Here is a 14,210-nt window from a genome sequence, read left to right as displayed (position 1 = left end):
TACCTGTCAATCTTCTTCTTTTCTGTACTGCGGATGGTCGCAGCGAACTGCCTTCGGACAGGCGCAGTACAGATTTTTTTTTTTAAACTCCTGCTTTTTCCCAAGGAACCCACGGCCCGTCTGCAATGTCAATGGCTTCCATTGACTTCAATAGAATCCGTCTGTGCAGACACTGCAGGAAAATAGAGCATGCTGCAATTTTTCCTAGCAGAAACCGCAATTGGTTTCCTCTAGTGTGCAGGAAGAATCACTTTTCCATAGCATGCTATGGAAGGTATTTCTGTGGAACCCGGCGGCGGACGCCTGCTCTGGATTCCACATCAAAAATCCACCTGTTTGCAGCCAGCCTAAGTATGATCACACATACCAAATTCATATAATATACTGGTGTGGCCATACCACACATATACAATTATATTGCAGACCTATTCTGGCACATACATATCTATCATGATTATATTAGCATTTGAAATTGTATGATATCTTCCCTTAACTCACAATCTATTTATCCTTCTGGACATCTGGCTGTGTGTCAGAGCTACTCTGGCTTGTCCTGTGGAGGTTTCTATACAAATATATATTCCCCCGAGCAGACCACGCTGGGCACATTCACTCCATTTGGACATGGCAGCATTCATTGTCCTGAGAGGTTAGTAATTGAGTATATTAAAGTATATAAAGAAAGTATACATGAGTTTATTATATTGGTGTATTAGCTTGTCCACTATTTTAGGGCTTATTCGTAGGGGCGAGTGCCATCATCAAACTGTGTTTTTGATATAAAACTGCGTCGTATTGCTTTTGTGAAATTGTTATCTTTGCAAGTGTGTTTCACGCACATGTTAGGATCACAAGTGTTTCCTGTTTCCTTCAATGGCGAACATCGCACTTGCATGCACTTTGCACGGCATGAGAGTGCCACACAATGGCTTATAAGGTCCCATTGAAAACAATGGGCGAGGTGTTCCGAGGGAACGTCCAAAGATAGAACATACTGCGATTTAAAAAAAATCGCTTGTCTGAATGAATCTATTTAAAAGAATGGATTTCATTTCATGCGAGTTTTGCACGCATTGCATCACACAAAACTCGCTCACTCGTGTGAATAAGCCCTTACTTTATGGTTTCTTTATTTGGTGATTTTACCAGACCACATAAAACACATATGTACAATGTATACAATATGCAATGATGTAGTTATCTACACTTTAATGTACTGGTATACAGCTGTACAGAAACGATGAGATACATTTTATACCTATTATTTTCATTTACCTACCGTATATACTCAAGTATTAGCTGACCCGAGTATAAGCCGAGTCCATAAGTTTTACCACAAAAAAATGGTAAAACTTATTGACTTGATTATAAGCCGAGCTATACTCGAGTATATACTAGGTAAAAAAAAAAAATGCAATACTCACTTCCCAGCCGGCGTCTGTGTCCCCAGCACGATGGTCTTCCCGGTGGTGTGGCAATCTGCTTCAGACTTCTCCTCACTTTCATCTCCCAGCTCAATTTTCAATTCCCCCACCATCAGCGCTGTGTGAGTAAGCGCTGTGATTGGATCGAGTGCCAGCCAATGACAGCCGGCGGGGCAATTCAAATCTGAGCAGGGAGATCACAGAGGGGAGAATTCTCAAGCAGCTTGCCGCACCGCGTGGGGAGACCATCACACTGGGGACACAGACACAAGCTGGGAGGCGAGTATTGCGGGGTTTTGTTGTTTTTTTTAACCTGACTCGAGTATAAGCCGAGGGGGGCTTTTTCAGCATTAAAAATGTGCTGAAAAACTAGGCTTATACTCGAGTAAATATGGTATATTGTTAAAATAACCACATCAGTTTCTTAGACATTTTGTATGAGATCACATGTCGTTTTATTCTGTAGCAATGTTTTTCTACTGCAATACAACCAAGTTGGAGGAGTATTGACTAATAAAGAAGGAGAAATAATAAAGGAATGGGACTGGCCCAAAAAAGGCAAACTGTCTGATCCCTTTACAGTGCAGGTAAAATGACCATCAAATATAGATCTTTGACGAAGGAATAAAATGCAATATCATAATGGAATCATTAATTTTGCAATTAACCTTAGATTATCATTTTTGTTTACCATTTACTAGTGTTGAGTGGACTGAACCAGTAGAACCTTGTTTTGCACTTTTTGCTAAAAGTTTAGTTCTGCATGAACCCGAACTGAGCTTTCAACAAAGTTCCAACGAAAATAGGGTTCTACTGGTTCGGTTCACTCAACACTAGTCTGGAACACTTGATACATGATACTTTCTAAGAGCAATAAAAGCACTGTATAACGCTCTGAGTGTTATATAGGGCTTTTATAGCTCCTAGACAGAGCTATGCAACAATTTTCGGTAAATTTCCAGTTCAGTTTGAACTAATTTGGGCTAAACCGAACTTTTTGCAAAAGTTTGAGAAATCGCCTGAACAGAACTTTTCAAAGGTTCTCTTATCACTACCCTGTACCATTTTATATCTCACAGCTGCCATTCCCAGAACCCAAGCATGTCAGTAAAAGCCCCTGCTTCTTGTGTGTAGCTACAATCAATGAAAAAAAAACCATTGACCTTATTTAGACTCTGTGGATATTTGGGTTGGAGGCTATATTCAAAGCCTCCAGCGCAGATTTGTCCCCAAATCTTGAACTAAATAGTGCAGCATGCTGTATTATTTTGTCCAGAAAAATACTAGAGGGCAGGACAGAAAACAGGTGGACCCCATTATAGTCAAAGGGGTCCATCTGGTGCTGTTCAGTTCCATCATTGGACAATCCGTTCCCAACAGATTTCTGGTTGTGAGCACTCCCCTTTTGTTGTCCCCAAATGGAGCAGGAAAGAAGAAACCCCAGCTCAAGTGTGAAACCACCCTTAGTTAGTTTTCTATATAAAGCTGGATTCACACAAACTCGGACCGATATCGTGCTTGTATTCCAGCAATTTTCTATGCGAATGCAAAGCGTTTTGTGAGAAAAATGCATCACACCGCAGTCCAGGTGATTTTCACAGTTTTTTGCAAATTACTTCAATGGGAAAAATGAAGAATCACATCTGCTTGTGAGTGTTGTGCGATTTGTTTTTTTTCAGGTCCCATTGAAAATAATGGCCAAGATCACCCTGAAAATAGCACATGCTGCAATTTGTCTGTCTTGCAGCATAGTTACAAGAGAAAAATCGCACATGTAAATATGCAGTTTTTTTTTTAGATCCAATTGTAAATATTAGGTTCAATTTTCGTGCGAGTTTTGTACATCTCGCAATGCACAACACTCGTACAAGAAAAACGCTGTTGTGAATACAGCCTTAGACAGAACACAAGACAGAATCTGCTTGTCCTCCTCTTCCATCTGCTTGCATCCCACATAGCAATGCCTTCCTCTGGATCAACAGGGGGGAGGGGGGACAGGCTGCATTGGACGGACATTGACTTTTTTTCAGCCTAACATACTATGTAATATAATTCCTTTGGAATATAGTCATATTTATAGAGTATACAGTCATTTCTATTGTATGTTTTGCTCATGAATACTATTGTCTCTGTAACTAGGTTAATGGACACGTCTCTGTTAGGATTGCTGGCCAGTATGCTATTAGCCTAATCTTCAGGTGGCAGCATGAAACCGTACGTTTATCCCTCTCACCAATCGTGGATGTTCCTCCTCCGCAGACTGAAGATTTGGTACGTTTATATACATACAGGAGACTCTTTATAATCATTTTGGGCAAGTGGTAGATATATTGTGTATTAAACCCTTTGTTATAGGGCCAGCTAATGACAAGTGAGAATTTTTCATCAAGAACCGCAAGAGAAATGGCCAAAGCAAACAAAAAGAAAGCAAAGGACAAGGACATAAAGAGGAGTCCAAAGAAAGCTGTAAGTAACATGCTCATTTGTTATGTAGACTGCAGCTTTCCAGCTCATGAGACTGACATTACCTTTATTTGTCAGATCAGGTGTCTACTATACAGTATTTATGTCAACATACAGTATTTGTTCTGAGCCATCAGCTTTCGGGCTCATTCCCACGGGAGTATGCGTAAAACTGTGTACAGATCACGCAGTGTTTTACCGCCGTGGGAGCCGACTATCGCCGCACATGGCAGGGATCGTGCATTGTGCATGACATTGTATCTCATGCATGCTGTCATGCACAGTGTGACTTGTTTCTTTTTAAATTCCCCACTCTGTCTTATTGCGGTATTGCGCAACTCCCGGGGTGCAGAAACAGCATGGCTCACTGTGCTGTGCTGTTTGCATCACTCTAATTGACTTCTATGGGAGTTGTGGGTACTTGGATATTTTCATCCTTCTGACCACCCCAACCACTGCATTCAGGGTGGAGGCCCAAACTCAAGATAAGTGTGGGTCCCAGAGATGGGACCCAAACCTATCAGACTTTTATGGCATTTCCTGTGGCTATGCTATAAAAGTCTTATTGTATTGTGTCTATATTTTGTAATTAATTTTTTAGCTCCCTTATTGGCACCCCATGTGACTGTTGGGGGGCAACAGTCACATTAAAATTGGAAAATGTCCTTTTTTTAAAATTGTAGATTTGGAATTTGTCTGATGTAAATATATTTGACGCAGAACTCAAAACTCGCCTTGAGTACATGTTTAACCCCTTTGTAACATACCTAATTTTAGTAAATGGTATCCCCATTTGTGTTCCATTGGTCATAACTTATTTTTTTTTTCATCAATGTAACTGTATGAGACCTTATGTTTTGTGAGACAAGTTATAGTTTTTATAGAAACCAATTTTGGGAACATATGAAGTATTAAATAACTTTTATAATTTTTTTTTGCTGGGGACAATGGAAAAATAGCAATTTCACCATTGGTTTTTGCAATTACATTTTATGGCGTTCACAGTGTGGTATAAGTATTAATTTAACTTTATTTTAAAGATCATTGCAATTATGACAACACCAAATTTGTAGAGGTTTTATTGTGTTTTATCACATTTGCATAATATAAACACTTTTTTTTTTACAAAGACTTTTTTGTGGTGCCACATTCCAGGACCAGAGCATTTTTATTTTTCATTTGACACAGCTGTATCAGGTCTGTTTTGTGTGGGACAACTTGTATTTTTTATTGGTACAATTTTGAGGTATGGTATATACCATTTTTTATTTATTTTTGGGCAAGGAAGATATTGTTTGTTTGTTTTTTTAAATGGAATTTACCATGCTGGATAAATAATGCAATATTTTATAATATGGGTTGTTATTAGAGATGAGCGAGCACCAAAATGCTCGGGTGCTCGTTACTCGAGTCGAACTTCCCGCGATGCTCAAGGGTTCGTTTCGAGTAACGAACCCCATTGAAGTCAATGGGCGACCCGAGCATTTTTGTATGGGACCTATGCTCCGCTAAGGTTTTCATTTGTAAAAATCTGGGAAATTCAAGGAAGTGATGGGAACGACACAGAAACGGATAGGGCAGGCGAGGGGCTACATGTTGGGCTGCATCTCAAGTTCCCAGGTCCCACTATTAAGCCACAATAGCGGCAAGAGTGCCCCCCCCCCCCAACAATTTTTACTTCTGAAAAACCCTCATTAGCAAGGCATACCTTAGCTAAGCACCACACTACCTCCAACAAAGCACAATCACTGCCTGCATGACACTCCGCTGCCACTTCTCCTGGGTAACATGCTGCCCAACCGCCCATTTCAGTAATAGTAGCAGTCAAGACAGGCCCCGGTAACAATTTCAAAGCAGCAGTATAGGGGGAGCACAGTATTACTTCCATTTCAGTAGTAGTAGCAGTCTAGACAGGCCCCAGTAACATATCACTAGCAGCAGTATAGGGGGAGCACAGTATAGGGGGATCATGTAACGGACACAGCAGAGCCAGGAAACAATTATGCGCAAGCCTGTAGTGAGACCTAGGTGCGTATGACTGAGCTACTGGAATTCACAGCGCAGAACCAGTTAAGTGGCCAAAGGGCAGTGGTAGGCCTTAAGTATTTTGCTTAAATTTTTTAAAATGGTGAGGTGAAAAACCAGACAGACACCGTATGCAGCGTATAGATGTATACTCTTTCCCTCTGGCGGGATGACGGCGATCATGTAACGGACACAGCAGAGCTAGGAAACAATTATGCGCAAGCCTGCTGTAACGCTTAGCTGGGTAATAATGAGCGACTACTACCCCCAGCAGACACGCAGTAAACTGTAGACGGTCACAGGCTTAGCTATAATAATGAGCGACTACTACCCCCAGCACACACGCAGTAAACTGAAGATGGTCACAGGCAGCCCAAATATAATATTTTTTTCTAATTTTTGGGAAAAGCCCACTGCGTATATAGCCTGTATATGGATTTCCCTGTTGGAGGATGACTGTGGTTATTGAAAGCACAGTGCAGCCAGAAAAAATTATGCGCAAGGCTGGGTATTAATGAGCGACTACTACCCCCAGCAGACACGCAGTAAACTGTAGACGGTCACAGGCTTAGCTGGGTAATAATGAGCGACTACTACCCCCAGCACACACGCAGTAAACTGAAGATGGTCACAGGCAGCCCAAATATAGTATTTTATTTCCAATTTTTGGGAAAAAGCCCACTGCCTTTATAGCCTGTATATGGATTTCCCTGTTGGAGGATGACTGTGCTTATTGAAAGCACAGTGCAGCCAGAAAAAATTATGCGCAAGGCTGCAGTAACACCTAGCTGGGTAATAGTGAGCGACTAATACCCCCAGCAGACACGCAGTAAACTGAACACGGTCACAGACAGCCCAAAGATTTTTTTTTCCAATTTTTTTGAAAAAGGCCACTGCCTACATAGCCAGTATATCTCTTTCCCTGTACCACTGTCCCTGCCTCACCAGTACTGCCCCTATACTCAGTAAAATGACTGCAGACTGAGGACGCTATGGTCTGCACGCCCGATATACAAAAAAAAAAAATGTGCAAAACTGCTAAAAGCAGCCTCAACAGTACTGCACACGGTCAGATATGGCCCTAAGAAGGACCGTTGGGGTTCTTGAAGACAAAGATAACAGCCTAACACTCTCCCTATAGCAGCTACAGCAGGACAGCACTTTCCCTAATGTCTCTCAGCGTGCATCTGTGGTGAGCCGCGGCCGGCCCCAGTTTAATTACTCGGGTGTCACCTGATCTCCCCAGCCACTCACTGCAGGGGGGTGGGATAGGGCTGGAACTTCACAGGAGGAAGTTGTAATGCCTTCCCTGTGTTTCTATTGGCCAGAAAACAGCGCAAACTTTTTTGGGAAGAAAATGGAAGTGACTCGAACACCGCGTGGTGCTCGTCTCGAGTAACGAGCATCTCGAGTACCCTAATACTCGAACGAGCATCAAGCTCGGACGAGTACGCTCGCTCATCTCTAGTTGTTATGAATGTGGTGATACAATTATGTGTAGGGGTTCTTTTTATTATCAATTCCTAACACTTTCCACTCCAATTTTAGATTCAGGGTTTCCTGGGGTGCTTTATCTTTCTGCCATTGTGCAATGGCACCATCTGCTGGCTAAAGCCAGTATTGCAGTATGGTATTGCTACTTCCATAAAGGCTCTGCTTATAAAAATATCTCTTTATTAATACTGCATGGTTTACTGAGAAAAACGTCAGATGTTTAACATCATAAAACAAATATGCAATGGTTGAACTGTGTTTTTTTAGTCACTCTGCAACACCAGAGAATTTCTCTTCTGTAGATACGCCCACCCACGTATTTGATGATTAATTAATTATCAGAAGAAAACCCTTCTCTGCTGGACATTTCCTCACATAACCCGCCGAAATGTCCACTCCTGTCCATGTTTGGTACTGCCTTGCTACATTTCACCCCCGGCCCATCTGATTAAGGCCATAAGGCTTCTCACTGGACCCAATCCCCCAAAGTCAAAGCTTCTACCTTGAGGAACCCTCTCTTTAAATAGGTGATAAAAGTCAGTTTTTGGAATACCCCTATAATGCTGAAAGTCCTTTAAAGCATCCAACCTACCTCCTATGTACAGGGCTGTAGCTATATTACACCTCTGGCTATATAGAACTAGTTACATAATATATAGCTTATAATGAAATACATGCATGAAATTTAACTTTTTGTGAGTTCATAGGTGGAACTTTAACTTAAAGGGGTTTTCCAGAACTGAAAAAGAAAAATAACGTCAGGGAATTTGATGCATACTGAACTCTCTAAATAGCCCCCCCCAATCCAGTGCAGGAGGCTCAGTCCCTGCTGCTGAGATCCCGCAAGAAGCTGCAGTGATCATGTGTCATTCATTGTGCACACTACTGCTCAGCCAATCAGAGGCTTCAGTGGTGATACTGCTATGTATAGCATGTGATGTGACTGTTGAAGCAGGTGAATAAATTAAGACAGTGAGAGTCCAGGACATACTCTATGGGGAAGATTTATAAAACTGTCTAAAAGAAAAAGTGTCTTTGTTGCTCATAGCAACCAATCACAGCTCATCTTCAATTTCTTATAGTGCTCTTGGAAAATGAGTGCTGCACTGTGATTGTTGATATGGGTAACAAAGATACTTTTCTTTTTTTAAATAGTTTTCAGAAAACTATTATGTGCTCTATGGCTGTGGAAAGGATAGTCATTAAATGAACCAGTATCTGGCCAACAGCATTTCTTGGTGTGTACACATCTTATATTAGCTCAATGGCCTGGTACAATCAAGTCCATTAAATGTGCAATTTCTACCTAATGGATTATTATTTATAAGGAAATGTGAGCTTAAGACATCATTGACTTCTAATTAATATTATTTATTTTTTAAGACAATTTTATCAGATCTGGCAAAGACACTTGTAATTCCCGAGGTTCACATTAGTCCTTCAAATGACTTTAATGCAGCTGTTGAGCTCAGGAAACTTCATAGAAAAATCAGAAATATTGTAGATGACTGGATGGAGCATTATCGTTTGGCCTCAGGTGAGTTCCTTGCCTTATTCTTATTCAGAATTCTTAAGGAGGTATTCCCAGAATCAACTTTTATCACCTACTCATGTCCCCTCTCCTCAATTCACCTCCTGCAGTGAGGAGGAGCTTGAATGGATCGGTGATCATGCATGTGCGGTGCAGCTCCATTCATTTTGAATAAGATTGCTGGGGATAGCCAAGTACAAGTGCTTGGCTATTTTTGGCAATCCTATAAAGTTGAATGGGGTGGCAGTGCCTGTAGTCCACTGTCCCACTCCCAGCTGCCTGTTGTCCACCTCTTCCCTGACATGACTACCATTTAGGCTGCCTGCACACGACTGCAAACAAAGACTGGCCTGGCCTGTGACCCCTGCGTATCCTTCCACAGTCTTCTTTTGTATACTGCAGATGCTCTGGCTGGCGCACATGTGCAGTACAGATAATGCCACGCCGGCGCTAGGCTATGATCCTGCGACCTTTCCACAATGATGATTGCAGAAGGGCCGTGGGTTGGACGACTTCTATTGACCTCAATGAAAGCTGTCCACGTGGAATCTGCCTTAAAATAGAGCATGCTGTGATTTTTACCCCCCGAGAGTGGAAAATTGCAATTGCTTTCCGCTCGTGGGCAGGAAGAAGCGGTTTTACATAGCATGCTATGGCCGGTATTTGCAAATCCGGCCATGTGCAGGCGGCCTAGTACTCCTTCTGACAAGTATGCTCACTGGACTTATGAAGATTAACCCTCTGAAAGCAAATACGCCCTTAGAGTTCTGTGACCTGTATAAATGCACTCTGCACATGCACCCTTTAGGGGTTTAATCCCCACAACTCCAATGAGCACGCTTGTCATGGGGAGTGTTAATAGTAGCCATGTCATGGAAGAGGTGGAGTACAGCCAACCAGGAGTGGAAGGGAGAGAGCTGATAGCCGTTATTGCCTATTTCTACAGCCCTAGTTCCTATGTTTTACACACTCCGATAATGCTCAGAGTACAATGATGAATACGTTGTAACTTGTAAGCCATATTCCCTGCTCAGTGATTTCTCACTGGTATTATCAGTTGATCTCCAGGGGTCCTAGCAGCAGGAAATCCTGTGATCACTTTATCACATTTCAAACCAAAAGCCATTAGATATGAATAATGCTTTTGCTCCTCATAACCAAAGTTCAATCATTTACAAAATGTATTATTTTTCAATTTGGGGGAGCTTTAGAAGGTTTTATCCTAGCTTGGCTGCTGAGGGTAATTTTCATTTTAATGCACATTTAATGGCATCAATGTGTATCCTTTTTATTTTTGCACTTGGTTTGCTATTGTGTATTTCTATATGCTGTTCCAGCATTGTAGTTATATAAGTGCAGTGAGGGGACTTGATGGTGAGGTAATGTAATTTTGCAGGTATTGATTCACCGCACATACAGAAGATGTCTGAAGCACCTCCAAAAATAGCAAGAAAGAGGAAAGTCCAGTCTGCTGCTGTATTCCCGGTTACATCACTTGTTCTTAAGTCCCAGCCTGTCACAGAAACAGATGTAGAGAGCTCACTACAGAAAGAAAGTGCCATTCTGCATGGCCGCTTTCTATCAGCCCCTGCACATCCTCGGAAAATGAGATGGGAAACATCGCTGAGCTCTGCTTCTCCTAGGTATGGAAGCATTTAAGGTACACAGAACTCAAAGTGACATCCAAACAGGCAGAATTTGTGCAGAAACCGCATCAACATTTGACATGCCAATTATTATTTTTTTCAAGGTGGATCTTAAAATCTGCGCACTGAAAAATTTATATTACATGAACTACAGTACGGAATATGATTACATTTATTATAAAGTAAAACTGTTGTAGATTTCAGCATAGAATCCACATTAAAAAAATTCGCTGTGAACAAGGCCTTAGGCTTCATGTCCACAGGGAAAATCAGGCCCGCCACGGATTCTTTATGCAGATACCCGCAGCGGGTCCCTCCTTTCCCACGGACATGAGGCCTAAAAAAAAGAATTGACTTACCTGTCCGGACGCTGCGTATCTGCCCTCCGTCGCGGCCGGATCTTCTTTCTTTGGCCCAGCGGATGTGCTCGGCACGCCGTGCACTCTTTTTTTTTTTGGAACTCCTGCTCTCCCGCGCTCCCGCACCGGAGAGCAGGAGTTCACCTGCAGGTGTGCCGTGGATCCGGACGGCTTCCATAGGCTTCAATAGAAGCCTGCAGGAGCCGTCCCCATGGGAGACCTGCACTAAAATAGAGCATGCTGCGGGTGTTTTCCCGCACACGCAATCTGCGCCTCAGGGGAAAATGACACCCGCAGGTATTTAATGCATCCCTATGGGGCGCTGATCACGCGTGAGGGTGACCCACTGCTGATCTGTCCCCGTGGACATGAGGCCTTATAGTGCATTACAAGTATTAGTGGCATTTTTTATAAAAGTTTTTGCAGCATTTTTAATATAGTAACTTATTTTTTTTGAATGTCTTTAGTTAGGCTTTTAAATCTTTTCAATAGTTGATCGGCTGGGGTCCACTGCTTGGAATCCCCACATCACATGTCAGTGTGGACAGCGCTGGAAGCAGTTAGAGCTCTTCGTATTGCAATGGCCTAGGCAGGTACTATAGACACAGCTCCTATTAAATTTAATGTCAGCTGTGCCTGTAGTATCAACCCGGGCTACTGCAATGTTAACAGCACTATCTACTTCCAGCATTGTTTGAACTGACAGCAGCTCAAACAATCAGTTGATTGGCAGAGATCCTGATTGGCATACCCCTATCAATCAACTATTGATGACCTGTCCTCAGGATAGGTTATCAGTAGAGATGAGCGAATATACTCGTTTCGAGTAATTACTCGATCGAGCACCGCGATTTTCGAGTACTTCCGTACTCGAGTGAAAAGATTCAGGGGGCGCTGGGGGGCGGGGGGAGGCGTGGCGGAGCGGGGGGTAGCAGCGGGGAACAGGGGGGAGCCCTCTCTCTCTCTCTCTCCCCCCCACTCCCCGCTGCAACCCCCCACTCACCCACAGCGCCCCCCGAATCTTTTCGCCCGAGTACGGAAGTACTCGAAAATCGCGGTGCTCGGGCGAAAAAGGGGCGTGGCCGAGTAGGTTCGCTCATCCCTAGTTATCAGTAATAAAATTACCTTGTTTAAATTGACCTGACTGTGCTTTAATAATAACACCATATTGTTTGACAGCCACTATCCCCCTCTCCCTATGGCAATAAAGTAAGTATGTGGCTGGCTTTAGCATAAATATTAGGCTTGTAGCCCCAAAACAAACTAAATGATGGCTATTTCTGAATCTGTATTACATTATATTCTATTTATTTGTGCTTCTTGATGTTTTAGACCTTCATCTTTTTCAAGCCTGAAGAAGGAACAATCGGCTGCTGAACCAATTTTAAACAAAAATGTAAATGAATCAACGGTTAATAAATCAGGGTAAGGAACCCCAATTTGTCGTAAATAAATACAAAGTTAGAGTGAATGCAGACGTCTTAGTTAGATTCCGACTGCGAGATTCTCGCAGCGGGATGCGACCCGTGCCCCTGCAGTGACCCGCTGCTTTCCTGTCCAGCGTCTTCGCTCTGCTCTATGGATGTGCCGGCTGGCACACAGCCGCACATGCGCAGTGCAGTGCCGGCGCGTCAGTGATGATGCGGCAGTGCGAACCACTGCGAGGCTCGCACTGAAATGGGTCATGCACTGATTTTGTTTCCGCAATCAAAATCGTGGCTGTCTGCATAGTATTGCATAAACCAATGCAATCCTATGGCAGAGTGCAACGGCGGAATTTCCGCCCGTGTGCATTCAGTTTTATTTGCATTTCTGGTGAAACATGTTGTTTGACTAACAATGTATTATTGTGTGTACTGAAGATATATGGATGCTGAAACATTAAGGGGAGAATTTATCAAGTTATTTACACCAATTTTAGGCTGCATTCCCACGAACGTATATGGGCTAGTTTTTTTACGCCGAGCCGATATACGTTGTCCTCATCTGCAGGGGGGGAGGATGGAAAAGCCAGTAGCAGGAACTGAGCTCCCACCCCCTCTCTGCCTCCTCTCCGCCCTTCTGCACTATTTGCAATGAAAGGAGGCAGGACGGGGGTGGGGCTAAGTTTCGAGAGTTAGCCCCACCCCCGTTCAACCTCTCCCCATTGCAAATAGTGCAGAGGGGGGGGGGGGGAGAGGAGGCAGAGAGGGGGTGGGAGCTCAGTTCCTGCTCCTGACTCTTCCATCCCCCCCCTGCAGATGAGGACGACGTATATCGGCTCGGCGTGAAAACCGAGCCGATATACGTTTGTGGGAACGCACCCTTATGGTGTAAAACAATCACAAATTATAGAGCGTGCCATATTGGCACTATAACATGCTAGTTTTCTCTCCTGTTGCCACTTTTCAAATGAAAGTGGTATTTAGTGGGGGCATGGTCAGCAGCAGTCCTATAAACAGGCATAGATTTAATTCCCTTGCTTCAGGACAGCCCAAAATGTGTGAAATTTATTAAGAGGTATACACCTCTTTATAAATTTGGTGTTTTTTTCCCCAAAGCACTGTAAATTACAGGTATTTCCCCACTTCTAAGACTGATGACCTATCCACCATCCAGGGCCCTCAATGATCAACCATTCCCTGGTGTTCTAATGAACAGAATTACTTTTGTTGCCAGAAGCAAACATCTCAATACATTACACAGTGGTCCAGTGTGGTACAGCAACCTGAGTTCCATTTAAATAAATGGAAGTGAGACAGCAGTTCCATGTTTGGCCACTGCACAATGTACAGAGCTGTCTGAGGATAGGTCATCAATCCTAAAAGTAGGACAGCCACTTTAAGACTGGTGTATGAAACATCAGTCTTACTAAGTCTGTCCTTAAGTTTTAGTTCAGTTTTATTACTGAATGTTTACACTTATTGGCTTTAGGCCGCCTGCAGACGAGCGGGTCGGATCCGGCAGCGAGAATTCTCGCCGCGCGATCCGACCCGAGCGCCTGCAGGGACGAGCGCGTACTCACCCGCGCCTGGCGGCCCCTGCTCTTTCATGTGCCGGCTGCCGCGCAGCCGGCGCATGCGCAGACCAGAGCCGGCGGCCGGGTGAGTGCGTGCCCCGCAGAAAATTAGGACATGCCGCGGTTTGTCTCGAAATCTCGCGCGGCCAAACCGCGGCCGTCTGCATAGGAGTGCGTATTTTAATGCACTCCTATGCAAACTTTCAGCGGCGGAAATCCCGCGGGAAATCCCACGGCGGGATTTCCGCTCGTGTCAGGCGGCCTAATACT

General features: G+C 43.5%; 1 protein-coding gene across 3 annotated transcripts in view; it reads left to right on the top strand.

Annotated features, from left to right (window-relative positions):
- The first annotated feature begins 248 nt into the window (after positions 1–248).
- The window catches only part of LOC136611737 (uncharacterized protein C3orf20-like), a 29,643-nt gene continuing 15,681 nt past the window's right edge, over positions 249–14,210 (top strand). For 2 of the 3 annotated variants that reach the window (XM_066591547.1, XM_066591549.1), the window contains exons 1-7: positions 249–649; positions 1,891–2,011; positions 3,564–3,695; positions 3,780–3,890; positions 8,790–8,943; positions 10,334–10,580; positions 12,275–12,367. In XM_066591547.1, the coding sequence (XP_066447644.1) occupies positions 477–649; positions 1,891–2,011; positions 3,564–3,695; positions 3,780–3,890; positions 8,790–8,943; positions 10,334–10,580; positions 12,275–12,367 (1,031 nt within the window). In that variant the 5' untranslated portion in view covers positions 249–476. The remainder of the gene's footprint in view (positions 650–1,890; positions 2,012–3,563; positions 3,696–3,779; positions 3,891–8,789; positions 8,944–10,333; positions 10,581–12,274; positions 12,368–14,210) is intronic. The other variant, XM_066591548.1, reaches the window with a different exon arrangement.

The sequence above is a fragment of the Eleutherodactylus coqui genome, chromosome 2 (assembly GCF_035609145.1).
Source record: "Eleutherodactylus coqui strain aEleCoq1 chromosome 2, aEleCoq1.hap1, whole genome shotgun sequence".
Lineage (NCBI taxonomy): Eukaryota > Metazoa > Chordata > Amphibia > Anura > Eleutherodactylidae > Eleutherodactylus > Eleutherodactylus coqui.
The sequence above is the reverse complement of the archived record's forward strand: the minus strand, read 5'-3'. Positions and strand labels throughout refer to the sequence as shown.